The following is a 26,371-nucleotide window of genomic DNA, read 5'->3' as shown; positions in this document are numbered from 1 at the left end:
GACCTAAAGGGGACAAGGCAAAAGGAAGCCAATGGTGGGAAATGTAAATGCAGGAAGCTATACAGGTAGTCACAGGTATTACAGTTGTTTTGGTGTAAACAGCAAGGACATAGGGAAGCATACAGAGTCATACCTGCACCCGCCTTAAATATTTTTAATGGCATAGCTGTCTGCCAGACTGTCATCCTGGACCCATAATCCCAATAGTAGGATGCCATGATTTGTGAACCTGCATTTGCACAGTAAACTCCCCTCTAACTGCATTAGAACATAAAAGCCCATCTAGTCTAGCCAGATACCTCTGCAGACATCACAAACAGGCAGTAGCTCGTCTCTGTTGTCTGAAACCAGCATCTGTTACTTAGGGGTATACTATGGAAGTTCCATTTAGCCACTGATAACCCCTCTTCCTCCATGAATTTGTCACAGTCCTTTAAAAAGCCATCTAAGCTGGTGGCAGTCATCACATCTTGTGAAATAATCCACTTATTTACCTGTTGCAACAGGCCCTTAAAAAAGCATGCTGTTGTGTCTAGTTTGGGAATATATTGTCATCCAAAAGGTATGACCCTCCTGATAGCTAGAGGTATTTGTGGCTTCAATACAGAAGACACAACAAAGTTCACATTATTCAAACCTGATTAACCAAATGTCCTAATTGTTTATCTGTCATGTCATATCCCCAGGGCTGGTCCTACCATTAAGGCAGCTTATCTGTGGCAGCATACCTGAAGGCACCATTCAAAGGCAGCAAATTGTCTGTTACTAAGGGTCTAAGCCTATGCACATTTAGACAGAAAAAAGCCCTACAGTTCCCAGCATGCCCCACCCAGTCAAAAAGTCTTACCAAAAATTGTAAGACTTCTTTGTTCTAAACATGCATAGAATTGTGCCCTTAGTCATTAATATATATATTTACCAATGTGGGGAGATGCCATTTAGATGTTCTGCCTTAGGCACCATAGTTTGCCATAACGGCTGAGTAGGGCGCCAACCATAATTGCCTCCGAACTGGTTTGCAAAAACACTTCAAACCATTGTCTCACGTAATTGCTTGGAAGCAAATCCTGCCTAGGGCTAGTCGCAGTTTGCCCAGTTAGGTTGTCATTATGGTAAACTGTGGTTATCGTCTAACTTGGAAAGGAGGAGGAATCAATGCCAGACAGGCGAGGTGGAGAAAATGTGGGAGCCTGCAGCTTATTCTGTCTCCAAATAATTATTTGGAAATTGAGTTTCTTGGCATCTGAATTCACCACAGAGTCAAAAACATCAGCCAGCAAGACTCTTGAATGGAGCCAGTTGTGGGGAGCATGGACTCTCTTTTGCACCAACTGCATGGTCTACGAGCTCATTTGGGTCACAATTCAGACAGATGTTCATTAACCATAAACAGCCTTCTTGTTCACGTAGTGTTTAGTGGGAGAGGCTCTTTTGCATGTTCCATCACTTCCAGAAGCACAGCTGGTGAGTACAAAAGAAAGATCCTTTTCTCAGGCAGTGCCCTGATCCAGGAAATCCAACATGCCTCCTCTTTGCTTGCTTTCCTCGCATTCTGAGGAATTTAATGTTCCAGCGGGAAGCCTTGGCCTGCCTTTTATGTGATTTTCTCGAAACCTTCCCTGAATTGGTTTGTAGTTTCCCTGCAGTTCTGACTGTCTTTTTGTTTTCCAATTGTGATGTTGTTATTTTGTTCTTAATTTAGCATGTTGGCCTCATTGAGCATTTCATTATGAAACGGAAAGGCAAAATACAAGTGCCATAAATAAATACCGCTATTAAATAATAACCTATTACAGTTCCCATGTAAACACAGCAGACTCATGTTAGTGTAGCTCTAGCACTCCTGTTAAACCAAACCTCTCTTATAGGAAGCTGCCTTATACCAACTCCAACCACTAGTCCATCCAGCCCAGAGTTGTCTACACCGGAGGTGGTGAACCTCTTTCAGCCTGAGGCCCAGATTCCATTATGGAGAAGTTCTCGGGTGTCACATTCCACTGGCAGGCAGGGCCAAAGGCAAAAGGGATAGAGCCCCAAATGCTACCAGGTTGTAGCTTAAAACTCTTAATGGCAGTAACTAAGCCTTAGGAGAGGTTATTTCAACCTTTTAAACTGGGGGCAGCAGGGAAGCTGCACCAAAAAACCCAAATGACTGGTGATCAAGGGAAGGGGGTGGGACCAGGGGAATGGGTGTGGCCATCTGGGCAACCACAGAGGGGCCAGATTTGACTTCCAGGCCTGAGGTTCTGCACCCCTGGCAGCAGATATTCAGAGTTGTCTCTTTTTTTCTGGCCCTATCTGGAGTTGCCGGGGATTGAACCTGGGACTTTCTGCATTCTGCCAGTGAGCTATAGTCTTTTCCCTGATATACGTATAGACAGACAATATATGCTGTACCTTTATATCTGTATTTTATATAGATATGTATATGAATACTTCCAATATATTTTGCTCCAAGCTAAATAGTCCTTTCTGCAATAAGTCCATCTCTTCTTGGAGTATTTCCACACACCTACTCAGTAAAAATTGCAATGATTCACTGTGTAACCAAAATAAACTGATCTGTCTACAGCACTGAAAAGTAAAGCTTTCTGTGCTTTTTTTTACTGTGAAAAAATCAGTATTGCTAGAACAATAGGACCACTGAAAATGCATTTCTACTTGATCTGGTCTCCAACAACAAAGGATGCATGCACCCAGATTACTATTCAGTGTGCTAAAAGACAGGGAGAAAAGCTCCATTAAAACCTTCAACACTCAGTGAGAACACTTCTGGGTAACCATGGTTGCAGTGTAAGAAAGTGGTTCCATATCTGTTGAAAAATGGTGACAGTAAAGCTCAAAAATACTTAACATGGATAATTCAGATGACGAAATTGTGCCTGCGCGTCTGGCTGCCCCCTCTCTTAACATGTTGTTATTGTTAGGGTATTTTGTGCACCAAAAAAATGAATGGTGTGGCATGCGAGCACACTGATCAGACCCCACACTGATGATTGTGCCATGAATACAACAGGCTTTTGTCTTGCCCCTCCAAGTTAATTGTGCGCTGGTGCATCACAGCCTCATGATGTGGCCTTTTCTGCATATTAAGCTTGGTTTAACCAAAGAAATGAATGATAAAGTTGCCACTCAATGAACACCTGCAGATTCTGGTTTGAACCACACACAGACCTTAAAAGCAGCTGAGCGTTGGGTTGGCCTCATATTCGTCTTAGAGCAGATATCGTCACAGGCTCAGAACACCATTCCTGGCCCTGCAACACCATCCTTGCTTTTTGCCTGGGAATGTGTTTATTTCCCTGTTTTCAGTTGCACTTCCCTCGCGACCACCCCAGTAGCCATGATCATGGAGATGGCTGCCAGCTTCCCGTGGGTACAGCCTATTTGCTCAAGCCTTAGAACATTTGAGTTTTCTTTACATGGATAATTATTTCTGATGGGTGTTTTGGAATACAGTGAGAATGGGGTCCATTCTCCCCCTGTGTTGGTGTTAGAGTGCAAAGGTATGCAGGTATTTTAATGTGCACATCAGTGGTATAGTGGTAAATCTTGAAGTGCAGGCGGTCATTATGACAATCCTCATAGTTGCACCCCCAAGGAGAGTCCGAAAATACAAGCAGCGATGTTGATCCATCTCTCTCTCTCTCTCTGACTGGGTTCACACGATCACTGCAGCCCAAGCCATGGCAGGGTAGGGTGCATACTGGCGTGTGGTATGTGACTTTTGAAAATTCAAGCCATGACTGTGGCTTATGATGTCATCTAAACCTGGAGAGGGTGGGTTGTGTCAGGGGTGTTTCTGAGTGCAGGTAGTGGGATAGTAGTTCAGATTCTGAAGGAGAATCGCCAGACATGGGGGAGGTGTTTTTCCAGTCCAGTCCAGACATGACTAGGCAGGCTGCTCAGGTTTCAGAGGTCCAGCGGGCGGAGGAGAAGGGTCCCTCTTCACCACCACCCCCAGTGAGAGATCGCGAATGAGGGGAGGCAGGCTTTGGGGAGCCTGATTTAATAGACGCCAGGTGCAGATGCAGAGGAAAGAGAGAGAAGGCGGGGGCGGAACTTAGACGGTCTATCCGATCGGCCTTGCATGAAAAGCTGCACTTGGAAGCCTCATGAGAGAGAGAGAGAGAGAGAGAGAGAGAAACGTCCCCCCCCCTTAAGTTAGGCTAGTGAGACCGCCTTCCTCTTCAAACTTATTAGTGTTGGGGGACTTCAGTGTACATTCAGAGACCGTCCTCACAGGGGCACCTTGGGACTTCATGGAGACCATGGCTTCCTGGGAGCTACACCCTATTCCAACTGGGCCCACCCATGTAGCTGGTCATGCGCTAGACCTTGTGTTTGTTTCTGGAGACGTGGGGAGTGATCTGGAAGTCAGGGGTATATCCACCACCCCCTTGTCATGGTCAGATCACTATCTGGTGACGTTGGACTTCTTGGTTCCACAACCCCACCGCAGGGGTGGAGGACCCATTAAAATGGTCCGCCCCAGGCATCTTATGGATCCGAATGGATTCCTGAATGTTCTTGGGGATTCTCTGGAGCACGCAAACAGCCACTCGGTCAAGACCCTGGTGGGTGGCTGGAATGCCGCAGTCACTGGGGCATTAGATCGGGTGGCTCTGAAACGCCCTCTCCCCCTGAACAGGCTCAGACTGCACCATGGTTCAATCCTCAGCTACAAGCTCTGAGGTGAGATGGCTAGAGCTCTGGTGGCGGAAGTCTCGCTCCGAAGACAATCAGACACAGGATAGAGCTGTATCTTCAGCCTATCACGTGGTGGTAAAGGCAGCAAAAAAGGAATATTATGCTGCCTCCATCGCGTCTGCAGAGTGCTGTCCCAGGAAGCTGTTCCAAGTGGTCCGGAGCCTGGTCGGCCCAGTTGCTCTGGAAACGCTGGAGCATTCTAAGGCCTCCTGTGAGGCCTTGGCAAGGCACTTTGCAGATAAAATTGACCGGATTAGGAGTGTTATTCCGTGCACCATGGATACAGTTAGCGAGCAAGAGGCGGTCTGTGGCAAACCGGTTTTGTGGGATCGGTTCCAGCTTCTTCCTTCTGATGAAGTGGACAATGTGCTCTCATCTGTAAAGCCGACCACCTGCTTACTCTTCCTTGATTCCATGTTAGCAATGCTGGTGCCTTCTTGTTCCCAAAATTCATTGCACTATCAGCTACATAGTTCATGTTTGTAACACTGGCAACAATGACCTTGATGTGAAGAAAATGTGTAGCACTTGAATCATGGTATTAGGAAGAAACTGAGAGCGAAGATGTTAGCTATGGTCAAATATTAGTCCTAGTGCTCTGGGATGAAAATCAACACACACACATGCTCTGGTAGCGTTGCGTTCAGCTTTGGAATAAAAAAAGCAGACCCCACACACTTTGACAAGATGAAAGCAGATGAGATGCGCTTTCCCTGAGTATGGTCTCCCGGCATACCAAAGCTAAATTGCCCATGATTACTTCTGATTGCTGGTGTTTTGGAACAGAATGAGAGTGGGGCTGAGCAGGGGAGGGATCCCACTCTCTGTGCCCCAGGAAGACTGACATGCTAGATGTTACAATCAATATTAAGAGTTCTGCTTTCAGAGAGGGAAACAGAAGAAGCTTTTACTGCTTTTCATAATCCTTTCCAGTTGATTGCTTAACAAATCAGCAACGGGGTTGTTTTTACTCTCTCTTTTGCCACCCGCCAAGGAACTGTGCACCAAATAGAAAAGTGGACACAAGCTATTTGAGCTTTGTCCAGCAGTCATACATAGATGGAACAAGAACTATGTTTTAGTAGTCCATTGGGTCTGCCTATGTAATATACGTTCTTCATTAAGGTTAGTGGAGTGTGACCACTGTGGTTACTTCCATGTTCAGCTCCTGCAACCCAAGTCAAGCTAACTCAGCCTTCAGGCTACCACCAGAATGGTGTCAGTGGTAGACCAATTCCGAAATCATTCCAAAAGCAGCCAAGTGCAAGCCTGGGTCTGAATGGAGGCATTTGCGTATAGGGGAGGGCTGGAACAGGGTTGTGGGGTGGGGAGCAGGGTGGTCAGGGAAGTCAGAAGACTGGGAGGCAAAAAGATGCAGGCAGACACACCCAAGGCAAGACTAGGGAGCCCTCCAAGGAAGGCCATGTGATTTCGCAAGGCTCAGGGCGGGGGGCTTCTCCCTCTCAGGTTTTTCTGGGAACGCTTCCAAAATGCCCGCAGGTGACACTGGCTGCTCCCAGAAGAAGGTTTTATGGCACCGTCATTCACAGAGTTTTACAGGGGATCCAGATGATACCATTTTCCATTTGTGAACCTCCCATGTTTTCCAACCGCTTCTTCCATCCTTTCTCTTACCACAGAAAATCTGTGTAGGAGAAAAAGACAGAATAGTTGTACAATGCCTTCTGATTGGTAGTGTCAGGAGACCTCCATCGGGAAGCACACACTGTTGTCAGGAAATTGCCTACTCTTTCACCCATTACATGTTTATATGTAACAACCAGAAGCCTAGCTCCTTTCCATTCTACTTAGGCTGCTTGGGAATGAACACAGATTACATTAGTTTTTATTATCTCAAATGTCCTGAGTAATACATTTGGCTGTAGATATTGCATAATCCAAACCCAAGGCTGCTAGTGTGCAACTCTGTGGGCTGTGTTGAACTGTGGGCTGTGTTGTTTTGAGGCTTGTAGCCTCAAAATTGAGAGATACCTTCTCCGAAGGACTGATACGTGCATCAAGCCTTAGATGTATTTCCAACACCTTCAGTGTATGTTTGCAATGTGCACAGATAGAGATGGTTTAAGGTCACATGAGAAATGTCTGTTGCAGAGATGGCAAATTTGAAACTTGGGAAACTCTAAAGTTTCCGTTTTTGGTGCCTGGCGTACAAACAGGTCCATATGTTTTTCTGCACTGCGATCTCTCACTAACAGAAGCTAGTGAACTTATCATGTAGTTAGTTAGAAGTTATCTTTGCAATGAGAAATCACATTATTAATATGGTGACTGGTGGCTACTGGAAATAATATTTTGCTGTATTTGGGGAGAGTTTTATGCTAATAGCAAACAAAATATTAACACAGACAAAATAGGAATAGAAAGCCGTTGTTCTGCCTCATTTTATTTCTTACAGCCCCAGCTCTGAATTCACAGGAAATAAACTATTCTAGTTTTCCAAGCATACAATAGAAGGCTTTCCTTCAAAAATCCTCCACAGAGCTCCAGCCTCTTTTAAATTAAGATAATTATTTCCCTGGAGATGTATGCATTTGTTTCATTTATACTGACACATATTTTCCAAGAACTTCGCAGCAAACATTGTGCTTTGCAGATCACTGCAGAATTATGGTTTCTTTGAAGGCTTCAGATATCAAGTGAAATCTTTCAGCTAAGGGAGAATGTGTGCTTATTCTGTTTTATACTTTTATGTCCAAGTGTTTTAAACTTGTATGAATTGCATTGTTTTCAAGAGCATCCGCTGGGCGGACTTCACTGTAGGTTTAAGAAATGCAATGCTGCCCTCTGGTGTCCAACAGAAGCATCTTATTTGTTCAGCTAACACCCTGGACCAGGGGTAGGCAACCTGGTGCCCTCCAGATGTTTTGGACTACAACTCCCAACAGCCCTAGTCAGCATGACTAATGGTAAAGGGCTATGAGAGTTGTCGTTCCAACTAACTGGAGGGCACCAGGATGCCTAGCCCTAAGCAATGGACAAAAATCCATCTGGGTGTTAAACAGCACTCTCCTTTCTTCCTTTTTGGTGACTGTTATGCTGCTGCTGGTATTGCAAGAAGCACTTTTGAAACATTCTAATCTGGGCTGGAAATTCACAGCTGTTGTCACTTAACTTCCCACTCAGCTATGAAGATCTTGGGTCTTGGGCCATCATCTTAGTAGTGTTGACAATAAATAGCCCTGCAAGGCGAAGCAAAATTATTAGCCCCACATTGAAAGGGTGGGGGCAACAGAAGGCTGGCCCAAAGCCACCTGGTGAAATTGTGGCCAAGGTGGGATTCCCCAGCAGTGCTGGCTGGGGAATGCTGGGAGTTGTGGGACTTTTTTCTGTCTAAACATCCATAGGCTCACACCTTTAATGTCTTTTTTACCAGATTTTATTTATTTATTTATTGCGTTTCTATCCTGCTTTTCTGGCTCCTTAAAGAACCCAGTATTTGTATGCTATATATTATTTAATGTATTTTATACTTTTGTGGTATTTTTAATTCACTGGCCTTTTTATGTTGAATTTTAGCCTTAACTGCCTTGGCTCAAGGAATAAATAGACCATACAAGCCAAAATGAAGATCCTGCAAATCTCAGCAGCAGATCCAGTAATCTCTGATTCTGGAGCTGTCTTCACTGGGACTACAGAGCAAGGCCTCCCCAATTTGCCTTAGGCCAGCCATTCCCAACCTAGTGCTCTCCAGATGTGTTGGACTACAACTCCAATGATGTGTTGGAACTGTAGCCCAACACATTTGGAGGGCACCAAGTTGGGGAAGGCTGCCTTAGCCACTGTACCCCACAGCTGTGCAGTGACCTACTTTCTCCGCTACACTGCTAGGAGCCACAAACATGATAATCCTTAGCATTTTTTACATATAACATTTATGTAGAACAGGATTATTATTTCCATGCTGCAGATGGCAGGACTGTGGCTGAGAGAAAGTGGTTTGCATAAGGCAAGTTCGTGTCAGAGGTGAGGTTTTGATTACAGACCTGGCTTTTCCACACCTCAGTCTTGTAGCCACTGTGCCACACTGCCTCTCTCCCTAAGCCGCCTGCAAGGATGTATGAGGACCTGCTTGCACAATGATGTAGAACTCCACAGATTCAGCACCCCACAAATGGAGGTTTAGCGATTTTCATTTTACATCTATAGTCAGGGGTCATTTCTCCCTTTCACCATTTTCTTTTTCCAAAAACCATTTCAAAAGCAATTACTCCCAGGCTAGGATGCAACCATTTCTTAAAAAGCAAAGCAACAGAATTGTCAAGGACAGAGAATGGGGAAAAAGAAAAGCATCCCAGCCTAAAATATTTATGGAGCTATAAATCAGCCAGTGAAAATAAAGCAAGCATTAATGTCTTTCATATTGGACAGGACTTACACATACAGCAACGCTGAATGATGGTGTCTTAAGAGACATACAAATCTTTCCAAGAGTCATAACACAATCACTAAAACAAAAAACAAAAAGAATTCCTCCCCACCCCCCTCTCTGTCTCACCCTGCAGGCTTCACTGAGCACATTTTTTCTAATAATAATAATAATTTAAAAATGAACAAGATCCTATATGTTTATTTGGTGGCTAAAATGTCTTTGCTGAGTTTATATGACTTCTGTGTTTCATTTCTAGGTTCTACATTGAGAGCATATCCTATCTAAAGGATAATGCTACCATTGAGTTGTTTTTCTTGAACGCAAAGTCCTGTATTTACAAGGTAAGGCCTTGATTTTTCTTCTTCATGTTGCTGTTGAGCATTTTTTTAAAAAATAAATACCCTCAAGTTGTGCTTCATTTGGCCAAGTACTCCGTGACCTGTCTTTGTACGTATGTACGTAGCCCTGTTCAAGTGTTTCAAAGTGTAACGGAGGGGTCATGGGAACTCGGGCACCGGCTCTGCCACCTCCGGACCTTCCCATGTTGAATGAGAAGGTCTGAAAAGAGGTCATTGAGTATGTGCAGGCAAATACAGTTAGAGTCCTCTGTGTGATCAGAAACCCTGATTACCAATGACTCTAACCACGTTCTGCCAAACATGGTTACAAACTCCTCTCTGAACTTCTGGTTCAACACAGGAAGGTCAGAGGTTGGAGTAGGTGGGGCTGGTGCATGTGTCCCCTCCATGACTATTTATTTATTTGTTATATTTACATCCCACCTTTTCTCCAAGGAGCCCATGGTGGTGTACGTGAGCCGCCTCCTCCTCTTCATTTTATCTTCATAACAACCCTGCGAGGTAGGTTAGGGTGCGAGTCAGTGACTAGCCCAAAGTCACCCAGTGAACTTCATGATTGAGTGGGGACTTGAACCTGGGTCCCCTGGGTCCCAGTCCAACACTCTAACCACTACACCACACTAGCACATGATTAGAATATGTGATACCTGGATACAGCTTCTATCTATCTGATTCGAAATTCTGTGATGGCGATCTATCTAATCCAAGAGTGGGCAAGCTGTTTCTTTCCAGGTGTTTGGCACAACAACTCCCACAAGCCTCAGCCAGCATGGCCAATAGTCAGGGATTATGGGTGCTGTAGTCCAGAACATCTGAAAGCAACAGTAATCTACTCCTGGTCTAATCTATCAATCATCTATCTAATTCAACTAATTCATCAGCGGCAATTCTGGGGATGGCTTTCCCTGATGAACATCTCCCCTTAGTCTGCTGTGAAATGCAAGGAGCCCCCCCCACACATACACGCACAAGTAGCAATCATAGCAACAAACCACTTTGGATTAGAAGATTCAGAAAAGTCATGTTTTCCAAGCAAGACAAAAATTACCATCACCTTGGATTGCCAGCTGGCCATCATACCTTGGATCAGACAGGCTAACCTACAAGAAGCATTTGTGTGGAATCTGGAAGGGATCTGGACTCTATAACTTTCAAGATCTACACTTTGCTGAGTCCATGTATGAATAATGTTTTGCTTGTTTGAACTGGTGTCGAGATGGTTGCTAAATGGGAATTTAGCAGCGCTCTAACGTAGCCCCAGGTTTGTTAGACCTCACTTGAAAACATCCATCAGAAGAGGGCACCCTTGCAGCTGAATCAGATCTGAGGAGATCAGTAGCGCGGTCCATCCCAGCCGGTTACTGGGAGGCGTGCGAATATGTTGAAAACGTGCCATGTGCACCAGAACAAAAACGGTTACATGCAGCGCTGATGAAATGGTGTCTGGCCAAGTTGTTTGGCCTTCTGGGGTTTGGAAAAAAGGACACTGGCCTGTTGTTGCTGGTTACTTAAAACAAAACAGTCCCAAGTGCAGAACATTGTGTAACACACAGACAGATGAACAGCTCCCTGGCTTGAAGCTGGAAGACGAATGCCATGTTAGAAATAGAATGCGTAAGGATGCACAGCTGCTTTGTGCTGTGTGATGACACAAATCCCTTGAGAGGAAGGACAACCGCATGAACCGAAAGATCTTACAGTGCCTCTGGGAACAAGACCTTACAGTGCCTCTGGGCTAGTTCATCCATGCACCTGTAGTTTCTCGTCACTTGATTATACACTGGTATCTGAATGTGTGAACTCGCTCCACAGAAAAGCACTGCGTTTGAGCTGATGTGGAAGTTCTGTTTCGCATGTAAGACCCGTGATGGGCCTGCCATACATCCAAATCCGCACATAGGAACACAGGAAACCTCCTTATACTGAGAGGTTTAATGGGGTACCATTGGACCATCTAGCCCAGTGCTGTTGACACTGACTGGCAGCAGCTGCCCAAGCTTTCAGGCAGGAGTCTTTCCTCGCCCTAGCTGGAGATGCTGGTGACTGAACTGGGGATATTCTGCATGTAAAGCAGCTGCTCTGCCACTGAGCTTCAGCCCCTCCACATGAAGTTGCAGTCATCATTCGATGAATATGGAGATGCATGAAGCAGCTTTCAGTAAAGCCTCAGGGCCGGTTCACCCATGTGCAAACGCAATGTGGTGCATGCAGTGATGGAGCAAGCGGGGAGTGTGCGTCCTTTTCTACATGCAAGATAACATGGGACACAGGCCTGATCCACATGACCTTTCCTCTCCTTTGTTGAGGGGGAATTGCATCTATGCTGGACCATTATAGGACATAGGAGAAAGGTTGCCTTTTAGGTACGTTCAGCCCATGCTGTATGAGGGTCAAATCAGATAATATGTTAAATGTGTGGATGCTGTTAACATGCCCTTTTTTAACTTTCAAAAGCACAGCCACAAGGCTGCCAGATAAGGGCTGGAACCACAGCATGTGAGGAAAGGGTTAACCTTTTCCCCCCGCACCACAGTCCCAATGGAAAATCCCACTCCCAGCTGTCATTTGTTTCAGAGGGAAGCTGCTATTGGCACCATTTGTAGGGCTGGTAAGCCTGTGAGGTTTGTACCACTTTAGACTACAGGTGAGGGCTCACATAATTGAATGCTTCTCCATACAAAGAAATTGTACCTTCCTGACCATCTGCTCCCATCAGTATTACATGCCCTGGTCTCCTCTTGTCTAGACTACTATAATGCGCTCTACATGGGGTTACCCTTGAAGACTGTTCGGAAGCTGCAGCTGGTGCAGAACGCGGCAGCTTGCCTGATTAACGGCAGCCACCGGCGTGATCACATCACTCCGGTGCTGAAGGAGTTGCACTGGCTACCAGATGTTTTCCGGGCCAAATTCAAGGTGTTGGCTTTGACCTTTAAAACCCTATATGGTTCCAGGCCAGCCTATCTCAAGGAGCACCTCCAGCAACACCAGACAGGCTGCTCAACAAAGTCAGCTTCGGATGGCCTTCTCTCTGTCCCATCAGCCAGGACAGCTAGGCTGGTGAGGATGAGGGAGGGGGCCTTCTCTGTGGTGGCCCCCACTCTGTGGAACTCCATCCCTAGGGAATTCCGCCATGACCCCTCTTTAATGAGCTTCCACCATGCATTGAAAACTTGGTTGTTCAGGCAGGCATTTTGGGTGTGAGGGTATTTTTAGAACATGATGTTTTAATGCTTAATTTTACTGTTTTTGATCGTTGTATTGTTGTACATCACCCAGAGTGGCCAGGTCACGGCCAGATGGGTGATTAAGAAATTTGATAGATAGATAGATAGATAGATAGATAGATAGATAGATAGATAGATACTATTCACATAGAATAGGCTAGGCTAGAACCCTTTTCCTTGATATCTAATCCCCTATATGCAGGGATTTTTTTGTATGGAGGAATGTGCACTCATGTGTACCCTCCCCTTGCAATCTGGAGTGGTGCAGCCCAGGTACACGTTTACCACTTCACTGAGAACTTGGCTGTAGTTATAAGCTGGAAATCAAGGGGCCAGAATCTGCCCTAATGCATCACCTCCAGTCCTACCTCTTGAGGAGGAAGCAGGAGTTCCTTTTAAAAGGACTAACTTCTGGGTGAATAGAAGAAATAGGGCAGCATTTCAGATTTAAGTAAAGAGATTTCTGTGTGGAGGGTGGGTGGGTGGGAGAACAGGATTCTCAAAAGGAATTAAGGTTTATGGTTGAATAAAGTTAAATTAATGTAATTTAAGAGAATATGTTGTGGTGACTTTTTATGTCTATGTTATCAACATAGATCACATACAACCACACTTATTGGTGCCTTTGAAATGCATGGAGTCCAAACATCTAAAGAACAGTAGGTTGAGGAAGGCTGGTCTATATGAATAGTCTCAGCCAAGTCCTCCGTTGGCCAGAAATATAGGCGTTTTTGAGGAATATTCACGAGTGGACTGAAACACAAGGTGGATTCATACACACATCTCTGCCCCCCGCCCCATGGCACTGTCATGACTAAAGGCGGGGATGATAACCCAGCATAGTGTATATGTGGTGTATTTGCTTTGAGTGCTCTGCAAAATTAACTGGCTGTTGCACTGTCCGTTGAAACGAATCTGTTTGGGGCCTCTTTAAAGATTTCACCTTTCTTCTTTGCTGTAGAGCACAGGTTTTATTAACTAAGTGCCCATGGCCCTTTCCATTCTTGTGTGATCGATATTTATGGATGCTGATTGTGAGTGGGATGATTTTCAGCACAGAGGGGTGTTTCAGTAAAAGGATGGCTTTGTAGTTAAAACTAAGCTGGAGGTGGGGCACTGCTGAATTTGATTCACTCCTTTGTCGCTTGGTCCCCCAGCATGCCTTGAGCGGGGAGGGAGATTGGTTAATTTACTCAGTGTCTTGGCTATACTGTGGGAACTATCTGATTTCCTTTCTCCCAAGGTGTTTGTGAATGGGCTGTCTTGTATTACACTCATTAGCTCTGCCTGCGATGCAAATTAATAACATGCCCTTTTTCTTATCTGTGTGAACTGTTAGGCCTTCTAACACCACAAATCACAATCCAGTCACTACTCAGAGGGAGAGAGATATCCAGGAGGAGGGAGAGTAGTATCTAAAGAGCTAGTGGTCCCTGGTTCAAATCTGATTCCTGCCTTAAACTCACTAGATAGCCTTAGGCAAGCCACTCTAAAGCACCATATAAATACTCACTATTGTTATTTTTATTATCATTCATCTTCAGCTGAGACGTATACATGGGACTTTGCTTTCACATCTTTTGATAGGTTTAACACTGAAATTACTAGTCCTTACATGGCATTTAAGCTTCATGAAGTGACAATCCATTCATGCTCAGCCATAACCTTTTATAAGTGGCTTTGGGCATAGTACTCCAGCACAGCCAGAACAATGCATGCAGTCATTTCTGCATTTAGCTGAACATGCAGGATCATGGAAAGCTAAGAGGAATTTGCAGAAAGAAATGTTGCGTAGGCTGTAGCTGTGCCCATGCAATTTCCCCTGTGGCTATAATGCTCCTGGACCACCAACTAAACACGGTAGTTGCCAATGTATTAAGCTAGCTGTATGTGATCATGCCATGTTCAAATCCGCTCTTGAATAGATTGCTATAATCCCTATTTTAGAGATGGGGAACATAAGGCTGAGATATGGTTTGTCCAGGGCCATCCTATGAATTGATTTGAGCTAGGATTTGAAAACTTGGTCATCCAGGGGTGTTGAACCTCTTTCATCCTGAAGGCCAAGGTCCATTTTGGAGAAGCTCTTGGTGGCCTTGTTCCAGTAGTGGGTGGGGCTGAAGGCAAAAGGGCCAAAAATATCAGCATATTTTAGCTAAAGTTCTTCCTGCCAGCAACGAAGCCTTAGTACAGGCATTTCAACTTGGGGCAAAACTGCACAATAGCCAGGACAACTCCAAATGATCAGTGGTTGGTGGAAAGAGATGTGGGGCCAGGGAAGGAGCAGACATCTGGGGAACTCGGGAGGGCCAGACTGGGATCCCAAGCAGGCCAGATTTGGCCCCGGGGCCTGAGGCTCTGCACCCCTGCAGTAGGCCGTGCTCTAAACCAGCGGTCCCCAACCTTTTTGGCACCAGGGACCGTTTTCGTGGAAGACAATTTTTCCACAGACCAGGGGGGATGGTTAAATGTAAGCGCATTACATTTATTCTGTACTTTATTTCTATTATTATTACTACCCCCCGCCACCCCCCAAAATCCCCCTGGGACGGAACCTACCTGGTGGCGGCTGGTCCGGGTCCGTCCGCTGCTGTCCACCTGCTGCGCCCGGACTGAGGACGCAAATGGTGTCCAGCATAGCCGATGCCATTTGCGTCCCCGTTTTTCAAGTAATAGGCTACGTAAAGATTTACATAGCCTATTACTTGAAGAACAGAGACACTCGCCCACCGCTCACCTCCTGCTGTACGGCCCAGTTCCTAACAGGCCACGGACCGGGACCAGTCCCTGGCCCGGGGGTTGGGGACCCCTGCTCTAAACCATGCTGGCTTTCAATAGTAAAATGTGGAGCTTGCCTCAGTTTACCAAGCACAATTTATGACTGAGTGTAACTTTGGGAATTCTAAATACAAAGGGAGGAAGATGCACTTTGTCTTCCACTGCTTGGTCCAGAGCTGAGCCTGCACATTTTCGCTTTCCCCAGAGACACCACATTCATCTCTGGGAAGGAGGATGTGTGAGACATGCTCAACTTTACACATTCTAAACTTCCATGGCTGGTTGGGTAATGCTGGGAGTTGTAGGACATGTTTCGGTCTAAACATGCATAGAATTGTGTCCTTAGCTGCTTCTCTCCACTTTTGTTTCAAACATCTGAAGCAATGGTGTGTAAAGGTTGAAGCTGAAGACGAAACAACCGGTGTTTACACACACACACACACACACAGAGGAGCACAACATGACAGCCCACTGTGGGTTATTTACCCCCACAGTGAGGCTGTGGTGCGTGCAGGGCGTGTGTGGCTACCATTTTGAATATGCAACCCCACTGCATAACCCATGGTCTGTTTTAGGGTTAAATAGCCCGGTCATTCACACAGTGCACACCCACACCTCGTTTGCCTCTAGTAAATAAATTTTGAAGCCCCACCCCCCCACCCCGCAAAATCTGTTTGGCCAAAGACAAACAGTGGGACAAAAGAAATATGTGCAAACCATGGCAAGTGAAGCCTCTGTCAAACTACTTTCAATATTCTGAAAAACCACTGTCTTTCTCCTTCCTAATAGTGGTTCATTAAGCAACATCTCAAAAGGCTAGCAACTGCAATTTGCTTAATCATTTTGTAAAGTAAATTGCTAACAAGTGCTAACTTGTAGCTTGCAGCCTGAGTTCCTATAGGAAAAGGGTAAAATTCAGGCCCCTGCTGGGACGTCTGTGCTTTCTACCCACAGGAACACTCACTCACATAGAGGATCCATAGATGCAGCAAAGCTCCTAATGAAGTGGCTGCTTCATCTCTCAACACTGTGCGGCAGGGATATTTCATTAGTATATCAGTAGGGAAGCTGGGTCAGGCATAGAGCCAAGGGGCCTAACAAACATTGCTGTGATTGTCCATATAGATCGCTTTGTTGAATGAAAGGAGTAGGGCAGGAAGAACAGAGAACGGCTTGGGCTGATTCAGCAGTAATATCCCACCTCTCTTCACAAGACGGAGATGTGCTTACTCAGCTCATTGGTGATCACATGGTGAGCATGGTTAATGCTCTGTGTTGGTTTCCAGATAAAGCACCTTTGGGAGTCATTCCAGGAAAAAGCTTAGGCTGTGTTTTCTTTTTTTTTTAATTTCTGCAAGATGAAGATTAATATGTGATTGTTTAGTGTAAAGCCATTATAATTTTATTGTATGTTTTTGTTTTTGTTGTAAGCTCTTTCAGGAGTTTCATGTGAATGGCAGAGAGTGATGCATATATAAATAACTTTAAATGGGGAAGTACCTGCCTTCCTCTCCTAAGCTATTTTAGATTAAATTATCTTGATTCACCATTCCTTTGTGCAATAAAACCTGAACCCACCCTTGACAAGGTCTATAATTCTCTCTTCCTCCTTGTTATTCTTTATGGTGAAAATCCCTTCTTGGAATCCCCTCCAAGAACTCCTAGGTCACTGTTAGCCAAACTTCTGATAGCTAAGGCAGACTTTTTTTCTGAATTAAAACTGAAGATACACTTCACTTTTCATCCCAGAAGAGTGCGTAAGAGCAAGAACTGCCCATCCTTAAGGAGTACACCCACCCTCCCCAGTTCCTTTGCTCTTTCCCCCATCGTGAGATATAAGCACGAATATAAACTTTTATGTTGCACTAAAACACCATGTTCATAGAGGGTAGTGTGTGGTTTGATGGGTCACAAATCATGCAGGCCTGAGATAGAATCATCTCTGCTTACATCTGCAAGGAAGTTGCAACTTGGAAGATTCTGCTTGTACCTTTAGCTCAAGGTGTTGAGCATCTTTCAGCCCGAGGACTGAATTCAGTTTTGGAGAAGCTCCCTGGGGCTGCTTTCCCGTGGTGAGTGGGGAAAAGTGGGAGCCAAAACACCGAGCAAATCATCATTTTTTAGCTTCAAGCTCTTGCTGTCAGTAATTAAGCCTTAGGGGCAAGGTTTCGACCTTTTAGAATGGGGGGGGGACTGCGCAAAAGCTGGAAACCATCAAAAGATTGGTGGTTGGGGGAAAGATGATGGTGCAGCCAATGGAAGAGGATGTCACTATGTGGGGAACCCCAGAAGGCCAGGTTGGGAGTCCCAGCAGGTCGGATTTGGCCCGCAGGCTTGAGGTTCAGTGTCCCTGATTTAGCTGCTCTGCTGCTGGGAAGCAGAATGCAGCTTGGTCTTTCCTCTGCTCCACTCCTTCCCTGGTCCCGTTGTCCACTCTGTTGGACTGCAGAGAGGAGGGGGCTGGCCAGCAAGATCAAGAGATGAGCAGGGCAGGAGGTAGAACGTGTTCTGGGCAGTAGGATGTCCGGGTTAGGACCTGGCCACTTAATTCCCAGCAGTATATCGAGTGCCAGTCTGAACCACATACATTCCCAAGTATGTGACAAACACAAACTTTCTCCCGCCTGTTCTGTCTTGAGCTTTATTACACTTCCTGGGTGCACCTCATTAGTACAGACATTTCAGGCCATAACAACAACAACATCAACAGCACCCTGCACACAGGTGGAGAAGTTTCAAAGACAGAAAGTCTGTTTGTCACAGACTCACCTCTGGATCTAAGCATAGTGGATTGTGATAGAAGGCTTAAGGTAGGACATTATCTTAGCATGCTGGCTTTGGTACAGCAGCAGAAGGCTACGAAAGCACCTGGATTAGGTCTGTTGCTTCATATTTGCCAGGGGCAGACTCAGTACACTTATTATGCCTTTTGAAATGAGGTGTGCCATTTATTTGAATGACGTGTATTATTGCATTTATCTAAATTTAGATCTTGGGTGTTCTGTGCCATTTTTCTTTCCATATGAATTAAAACCATTCAAACAAAGGTTGAAATAAGAAAGGCCAGCAGAGGCACGCAAAGTAACCATTCAGAGGTTAGATTCCTCTGTCAGTGGGATTGGAACATGCTAAAGCCCAGTCTTGCAACTGGTTTGTGGGAACAAGAATGGAAAAATACTTGACTATACAATAAAAAGAGGCCAACAAATAAAAATGCAATTCATCTGTGACTGTGGGACAACAGTCAATACTGTAATGCACTAAGGAATTTTTGGGTGGGGATAATGATGATGGAGCCTATGGTAGTGATTGGCTGTGCAGCTCAAATGTCACCATGGGATAGAGCAAGCAGAAGAGTCAGTGGCTAATATTGGCTGAGCTGAGAATTGGCCATTGGCTGAGTCACAAGGGCCTCTGGAAGCAGAAAGAGGGAGGAAAAATAGGGACCTACCAAAGGCAATAGCAATGTTGAGGGAAGGCAGCAGGCCAAGGGAAGGAAGGATTGGAAGTGGCGTGGTCCAGAGAATTAAGGACACAAGAGAAGGCCAGATTGGGGTGCATTAGAAGGGGAAAGCAGGAAGAGAGAATGGCCGGGGGGGGAAGTGCTCTTGTTCAAGAGCTGAAGAGGTCAAGAGACTGATAAAAGTCACATCTTGGTTGAAACAATCAGTCAAGTCTTTGGCTGGAGACCTTTAGTGTCCATGTGTTGTGAGGAAGGGAGCAGATAAAATGGAGCACACTTCTCAGATACGAACTTTCCCCAACCTGGTGCGCTCCAGATGTTTGGAACTTCAGCTCCCAGCATTCTTGACCATTGACCATGCTGGCTGGGGCTGTTGGGAGTTCACATCCCAAGCATCTGGAGAGCACCAGGTTAAGGAACGCTGCACTAGACCGTTGGTGCAAACACACTGTGTGGTATTAAGGTATGGAAGACTGGTGTGCAGAGAGCCCCAGCCATAACAATCTGTGGTGAGCGATGACTGGCCTTCATCCAATATGAGCGGCTGTCCGAAGAATGTTCATAGAGCATCAGTGGGGTGCACCAATTTGGACAAAACCTGAGCCTTAAATCAAAGCTCTGACAAAGTTTCAGTAATTTCAACATGTGCCTCATGGTTATAGAAACTTTTACTAGCTGCCAGAAGAATGATCTAAGCAATTTCAAGACACACTAAATATAATTCCCATAGGAAAAAAAATATCAGCCCACATTTTCAGCTGTGAGCCACCATCCTGTGAACTCTGATGAGAACTGAATCCATTTCATCATTTACTCAAGGTTAATTTTATTCCAGGATAGCTGCATTTTGTCTCCGGATTAAGTTGGGGCATCAGCCTAGTTATCCCTTGCTATTTATTGCTTGTGGCAAAGGTGCCCAAAATGGGAAATCCAAAAAGCACACGTATACATGCACACAGACACACACACGCACGCACGTTAACATGGGGGGGCGGGATCCAGTGCGAAGTTATACTCTGTAGCCCTCATTGAAATGAATAGGAGTTGGGCACCTTTGCTCTTGCATAGCTCCCATTGATTTCAGTGGGCTTGTGGAGGAGAACGGCCAGATATATTTTGCCTCATTAGCCAGATCTGGCCATGTCCTCATTCTGCCACATGAGGTGGCATTCATACCTTCCTTATCGCTTGCAAATTCGCTAAAGATGCTGCTTAAAGATCAACTCCCACTTCCTGAGATATAAGAGCAATCCGTATTTGGAATGTCAAATACTAACATACATTTATTTATTTTTAATACATTTAATGCTGCATTTTAAAATCACCCTCTCCATGTTTTTGGATGTTCGGTTATTTATCTCTTTTAAATGCTGATTTTTTGTTGCTGCTTTTAGAAACAATTGTGTTTTATTACACAATTGTTTTTAATTGGTTTGATCATTGGTTTTATTTTCGCTTTTATTATGTATGTCACCCTAAGAGCTTTTGCTAGAAGGCGACTCATAAATTTAATAAAGGAAAGGAAAGGAATACAAGTTGGACACTCCTTGCCACTTTTTCTTCTGACTTTCAGCCTGTGCCTTTATGGGAAACAAAAATGCAACTGGTCAAACTTTTCTTATCCCTGCATCTCTATGCCAGGAAACATTCTTCCCTTGTTGCATTTTTGCATTTCATGCAACTATTATAGGGGCCCAGCCAGAAAGAAAGGCGGCAACTACAAGAAGCCCTCAAAGTAACAAAATAGGGTCAGTGTCGCTCCTGGAGCATAACTGAAAATATTTAAGAAAAGCAATTGAAAATCTACCCACATATAACATGGGGGACAGATTTCAACTTCTCCAATGTACTGTAAAGCAAATCACTTCTATGCAACAAGTCCTTACTGTGAACAAGGAGGCACAGCTTCTATTTGGAAGAGTTAAAATAAATCAGTTATGTTCTTGCTATTGGGTAGTTGCCATTAGGGCCGAAAGGTGGTCTTGAAATTGTCTTAATAAATAAATAAATAAATAAATATCCCCCCTTTCTTTCTTATAAGGAGCTCATTGAGGTTGACAGTGAAGTTGTGTTTGAATTGGCTGCATACATCTTGCAGGTAAGACAAATGTTGGATTTGTTGTTTTTGCATTTCAAGGCGTGTCACTAAGGATTTTCTTTTGAAATCACAAATATTCAAACACAAGAAAATTAATTTTTCTTCTAATCCATGCCTCAGAGCAAATTCTCCCAAGTGGGCTCGCGTGTGCCCACATAGTTGCCCTTGTGCCAGCAGCACTTGCAGGATGCAGTGCCGGCTTTGTGCTTCACCAGTCTGTCTGGGAGCACATTGCTTGCAGTTCCCATTTGGTCAGGGCATTTTGAACATGCAAACATGGGAGAGATTTGTAGGAGTCACGCTGAGAATAAAAAGCACAATGTGCAAAGTAGTCCTCATTTTGCCGGGAAGGAAACAACCAGGGACTGATTTATTTCAAGTCTTTACATTCCGCCCATCTACCAAAAGGGACTCTGTAGAGTTGCCAGTTGCCTGATTTTGTCAGGACAATTCAGCATGCCAGGATCATAGAATCATAGAATAGTAGGGTTGGAAGGGGCCTATAAGACCATCGAGTCCAACCCCAGCCCCTGATCATGTACTGGACCAGGAGCTATCGCTGTTAAGGCAGGAGATGGCCTGCCGTTGATAAAGCATACAGCAGAAAGCACATAGAGAATTAATTCTTTATAAATACAGTCCTTTCACAATATTTCTATTGTCTGGAGCCCCCCACTTGCATTCGCCAGAAAAGGCCAGCACATTTTGTGACCCACAAAGCCTACCATGTGTAGTGGCATGCCAGATGCATGACAACTCCCATAGTGTTTGCAGTCCTAATCAGATAGCAAAATCAGAAGGTTTGCTGAGCCCAGGGTGAGCTGCTATCCATGGCTGCGTATGGGCTTGTTGGATAAACAGTTGTGCAGGCCTTCTCCAGTCAAATGTTACAATCCTTGCTGAATTCAAGCTGAATTTGCAAGCTATTTCAGGAAGGCCCAGTGCAGACATAACCATGGTTAGTGCTAGCCATTGTTTGTTCCCGTAACCCTGGTTAAGATCTCAAATATACAGTGAAACCATGGTTTAGCCTGCTGAGGTTTTGCCTATGGCTTAGCATAGGTTTAGCCTATGGAACCTTGAGGGCATTGAATATGGAGACATCAGTGAGACCAGCTTTTCACCTTGCAAACAGCGGGGCTGCATAAGCTATGGTTTGGTCAGTAAAGCTGTAACACTTCACAATGTTTAATGCAAACCATGGTTTGCAGACCTACATGGTTTCACATCCTGGGTTTGCAGCCAATCTGTAACCATATGGTTAACGAATACAAGCCATAGTTCAGCATTACATCTGCATACATTGAGTGGTACCTGGAAGAGGCACTCCAGGGAGGTTTATTTTTCTCTAACTCTCTGTGGAAGCCAATGGACAATTTTAAATGTGTATGTTTTTCAAATGAATACCTTTACAAATAAAGGCATTTCTCCCTCTAGAAGAGCTAGCAGACCTGTTCTCTCAGCTCTGCTTAAAGTGTAGGCCACACCCAGAATTAAGGTCTTAGAAAATTTAGAACAGGGGTGCAGAACAGTATTTGTGTGGGGGGCTGGATTGCCCCCAGCAGCCCCTCCATTGGCCAGATGACATCATGCCCACTGACATCATAGCCCCAACCCCAGGCATTTTAGGCTTTCTCTGTGCTGGGAGAGGTGTGGAATTTCATGCCTCTCCCAGCATGGAGGGATGACCTGGAGAAAGGGACTCAACCAGCGCTGGGTGGAGCAGCCCATCCTGCCAGCACTGACTGAGTCTTTGGCTTCATGCAGCAGCTGGCATCCCCATGGGGGTGCCGCACACTGCACGAAGCTGCTCTGCTGAGTCCTTGGGTTTGCGTAGTGCCTGGTGTCCCAGTGGGAGCACTGCACGAAGTGACTCAGCAGGCCCCAGGACGATGGCTGCTCACATCTCCAATCTGAGATATGGGAAGGAGAGCAGTGCACAGGGGAATCCTTGCGGTTACTTCAGATCTCAGACTGGAGATAACAGAAGGGATTCCAGCTGGGGAGATTCCTCCAGGAGGCTCTGGAGGATGGATTCTACACCCCTGATTTAGAATATCCCCCACGTGCTGCCGTACCTGGCTGGGGAAAGTTAACAAAGTTCCCTTCAGATGGGAGCCTGAGGGTCAAGCTACATGTTACATTTGAAATGTGGTGTGGAACGCCACATGGGGTTTTTATTTACTTAAAGTAAGTCTGAGGGGCTGATCCAGACCTTTAAGGGGAAGGAAGGTTTAATCTTTCCTTCTCCAGCTGCGACCTTCCCGAAAATCTCTTCTTACCCATCCCCCATCCCCCACCCCCAGCACAGCAGTTAGAGAGAGTAAAAAAACATATACCTTTGGCACCAAAAACCTCCTGTCTCAGGCACCCAGCTATGGGGCACTTTGTTAATTTTCCTCAGCGAGAGGAGGAGGAGGTAGTCGTGGGCAAGTGAGGGCACAAGCAGGCATTGATAAGCAAGACTCACAATATGGACTCATAATTCAGTTTGTCTGTGACAGATCAATTGTGGAGGCAGGTCTGTATGGAACCCTAAAGTATTTAGTTTTCCCTGAACAATTTCTGCCTACTGGAAATGTTAGTGAGGAGGATCCTTCTGTGTTTACTCAGTCAGGAGAACATCTTGACAAGAAGCCTGAAGGACCTTCAGATGTGTGCTTTTGCAGTTGCTTTTCAGGGGAAAAGAACTTGAGCCTTCCTCCTTGCAAGGAATGTAACAGTGGATGCTCAACAAACAAATTTCAGACAGTCCTAACGATCGTATTCTTTGCACCCCATTTAGTCAATCCTGTTTGCTCGAACTGAGTACAGCTTGCTACCAACTCAAAATTTGCTGGCATTGTATTCGGTCTTTCATATATCTTAGTGGTCAAATGAGATAAGAAAGAGTGTTTCGATCTACAGTGGTTAAGAACTGCATTATAAAATTAAAACCAGTGAAATGTCCATTCAGTTCCATTGGCTTTCATAGTTACGTATTTTGTTATAACAATTTGGAAGCCAGCCCCATGACATAATTAGCAGGAAAGGAGATCACTAGCCCCAAGAGCAGTATAAAGTTGTTGTTTTTTCTTTCCATTGTAGCCCCAGTTAATTGATTGCCAATTAACTGGAATTAACAAACACAATTATAAATTCTACTCTAGACATTCACAAACGTTTCCTCGGCACCTTAGCAATCAATTAATTTGAATTACTGCAGGAATAGTTAAGTCTAAAAAAACCTCCATAGCATAACTCTGCTTCAGAAGTGAAGGAGGGACAGTGAGGGATAGTTACAAAAAATCTGGCATATTATGATACAACCATAATAAATAAAGTTTGTCTCTTGTTTCCTGAGCAGGAATGGTCAGGGAGTACAGACCGGTTTGGCAAGGTTTACTGACAGGTTCAGTAAACAAAACATTAGAAAATAGGGGTATATAATTCCACATGGAGGATATCAGTGAGCTCAAATATCCACAAGTAAATGGCATTGATTGTAATTTATTGTGTAAAATAGGTCTTATGGACACCCAAGTACCTCACACAAACACACACAATTTTTGCTGCCCCTAGCAGGCAGCAAAACAAGGAAGTTTACTGAGATTTTGGTGGCCCATGGTACATAGCTGGTTAGCTGCATTCATCTTGGTGGGTCAAACATTGTACAGGCCTAGTGTAAACACCTTCAAATAGATCAGGCCTGGGGAGCGTGTGGCCCTCCAAATGTTGCTGGACTCCAACTTCCCTCATCCCTCATCATTGGCTATGCTGGCTGGGGGTTGATGGGACTTGCCATCCAACAACATTTAGAAAGTCATGAGTTCCTCACCCTTAAATACCAGACTATCCTTTAATAGCCTTTCAAACAAAGGATTGTCCTCTGTAAAATAGGACACATAGGCACTCTAGTTCCAAGTTTGGACTATAACTGGATTAGTCTGTGGCCACAGGTGATTGAGAAACATTGCAAACCCTAAGGAGGGCTCGAATGTTCCCTTTTTAAAACTTAGGAAAGCTTGGTGCAATTTTGCAGGAGCACAGAAAAAAGCACAGGATGGTAGAAGGTACAGATTTCGTCCTTCCTGAGAAAGATGGCTTTCATGTAAAAACATGCCCAACTTTGTAGCCCTTACAGTTGCTGGAATATACTTAAAAGTATGTGGGCAATACCTCTGATGCCAGAGTGGTGGCTGAGTAAGATTTTCAACAGCTGGGGACAAGGACTGACTGCTGGAGCCCAAAATATATTGTGCCAAATAGCAAAAAACACAAACAAAAAAAAGTTGCAGAATACATTGCGCAAATTTGTGCTTATATAATTTCTCAGATGGCATTTGGATATCTGGAATTGAATGCAATTTTTAAAAAAAATAGTGCAAAGAAACATCTGAATGGGAGTGAAGTGCTTTACCATCTTGGAATATTTGTGGTGTAATTAATTGCTGCTGACTGTGGATGGACATCTCTGGCCCAAACCCAGAAAAAAGGTCGGGATTCCCTGCTTTATTGTGATGGCAATTCTTAAAACAAAAGGGACCCCCCCTTCACATATATCACAGCCCTCTGCTATAGCCACAATAGCTGCATCCTGTGCAACAAGACAAGCACGTGAAAACTGAAGTGCTCTACCCACTCAGCACTAAACAGAAGATAGCGATTCCTGGCTGCTTAGTGTGGAGTGGGTAGAACACTTCATCTTACTATGGCCACTCTGGTGGCTCTACGAATACAACTGTCTGTGCCTGGTGGTGTTCCCATACAGTTGACAACCCCTCCTGTAGACCGGGGGTAGGCAACCTTTTAGGGCCTGTGGGCACATTGGGCAACTTGAGAAACTGTCCTGGGCACCATCACAAAATGGCTTACCAGACAGAACCGACAAGGGTCCCTCTTCCCTTTTTCTCCTTATCTTCCTTGGAGGCTGGGTGCACTGCAGAGGAAAGCATTGGCCTGCAGCCACCCACCATCTTCACTTCCTAAGACTGTCTCTGTACTTCATGTTGTAGCCCAGAGGCATTCATGGGAAATGAAGATGGCAGCTGCTGGAGGCCCCCACTTTGCTTTGAAGTTATCCCAGCTGTTGGTAAGGAGTTCTTAAAGATTAAATAAAAAGTATGGGGATAGGGCACTTTGGCAGGCACTAAGAAAGGTGTCCGATGCTATACTGGCACCATGTTACCTACACCTGCTGTAGACAGCCCTCTCTCCATCCAGAAAAGGAGTCTTGGGTGGCACTTCTGTGCAGCCTAGGGGCTTCTCCTCAGCACCTGAGTAGCAGCTGTGTTGTCGGCTCTTTGTGCCAGATTAAGGCCACGAACCAAAGAAAGTTAGTCATGCTTAAGTGCCATTGAAATGAAT

The 26,371-nt window shown here is 45.0% G+C and overlaps 1 protein-coding gene across 2 annotated transcripts in view; it reads left to right on the top strand.

Moving 5' to 3' along the window:
• Positions 1-26,371, top strand: part of FRMD4A (FERM domain containing 4A) — a 300,096-nt gene that overhangs the window by 166,887 nt on the left and 106,838 nt on the right. For both annotated transcript variants that reach the window (XM_084811642.1, XM_084811641.1), the window contains exons 5-6: positions 9,357-9,441; positions 20,969-21,025. In XM_084811642.1, the coding sequence (XP_084667768.1) occupies positions 9,357-9,441; positions 20,969-21,025 (142 nt within the window). The remainder of the gene's footprint in view (positions 1-9,356; positions 9,442-20,968; positions 21,026-26,371) is intronic.

Source organism: Heloderma suspectum, chromosome 7 (assembly GCF_057233095.1).
Source record: "Heloderma suspectum isolate Gila_16-S chromosome 7, 16-S_ref, whole genome shotgun sequence".
In the NCBI taxonomy this organism is placed as follows: domain Eukaryota; kingdom Metazoa; phylum Chordata; class Lepidosauria; order Squamata; family Helodermatidae; genus Heloderma; species Heloderma suspectum.
The sequence above is the reverse complement of the archived record's forward strand: the minus strand, read 5'-3'. Positions and strand labels throughout refer to the sequence as shown.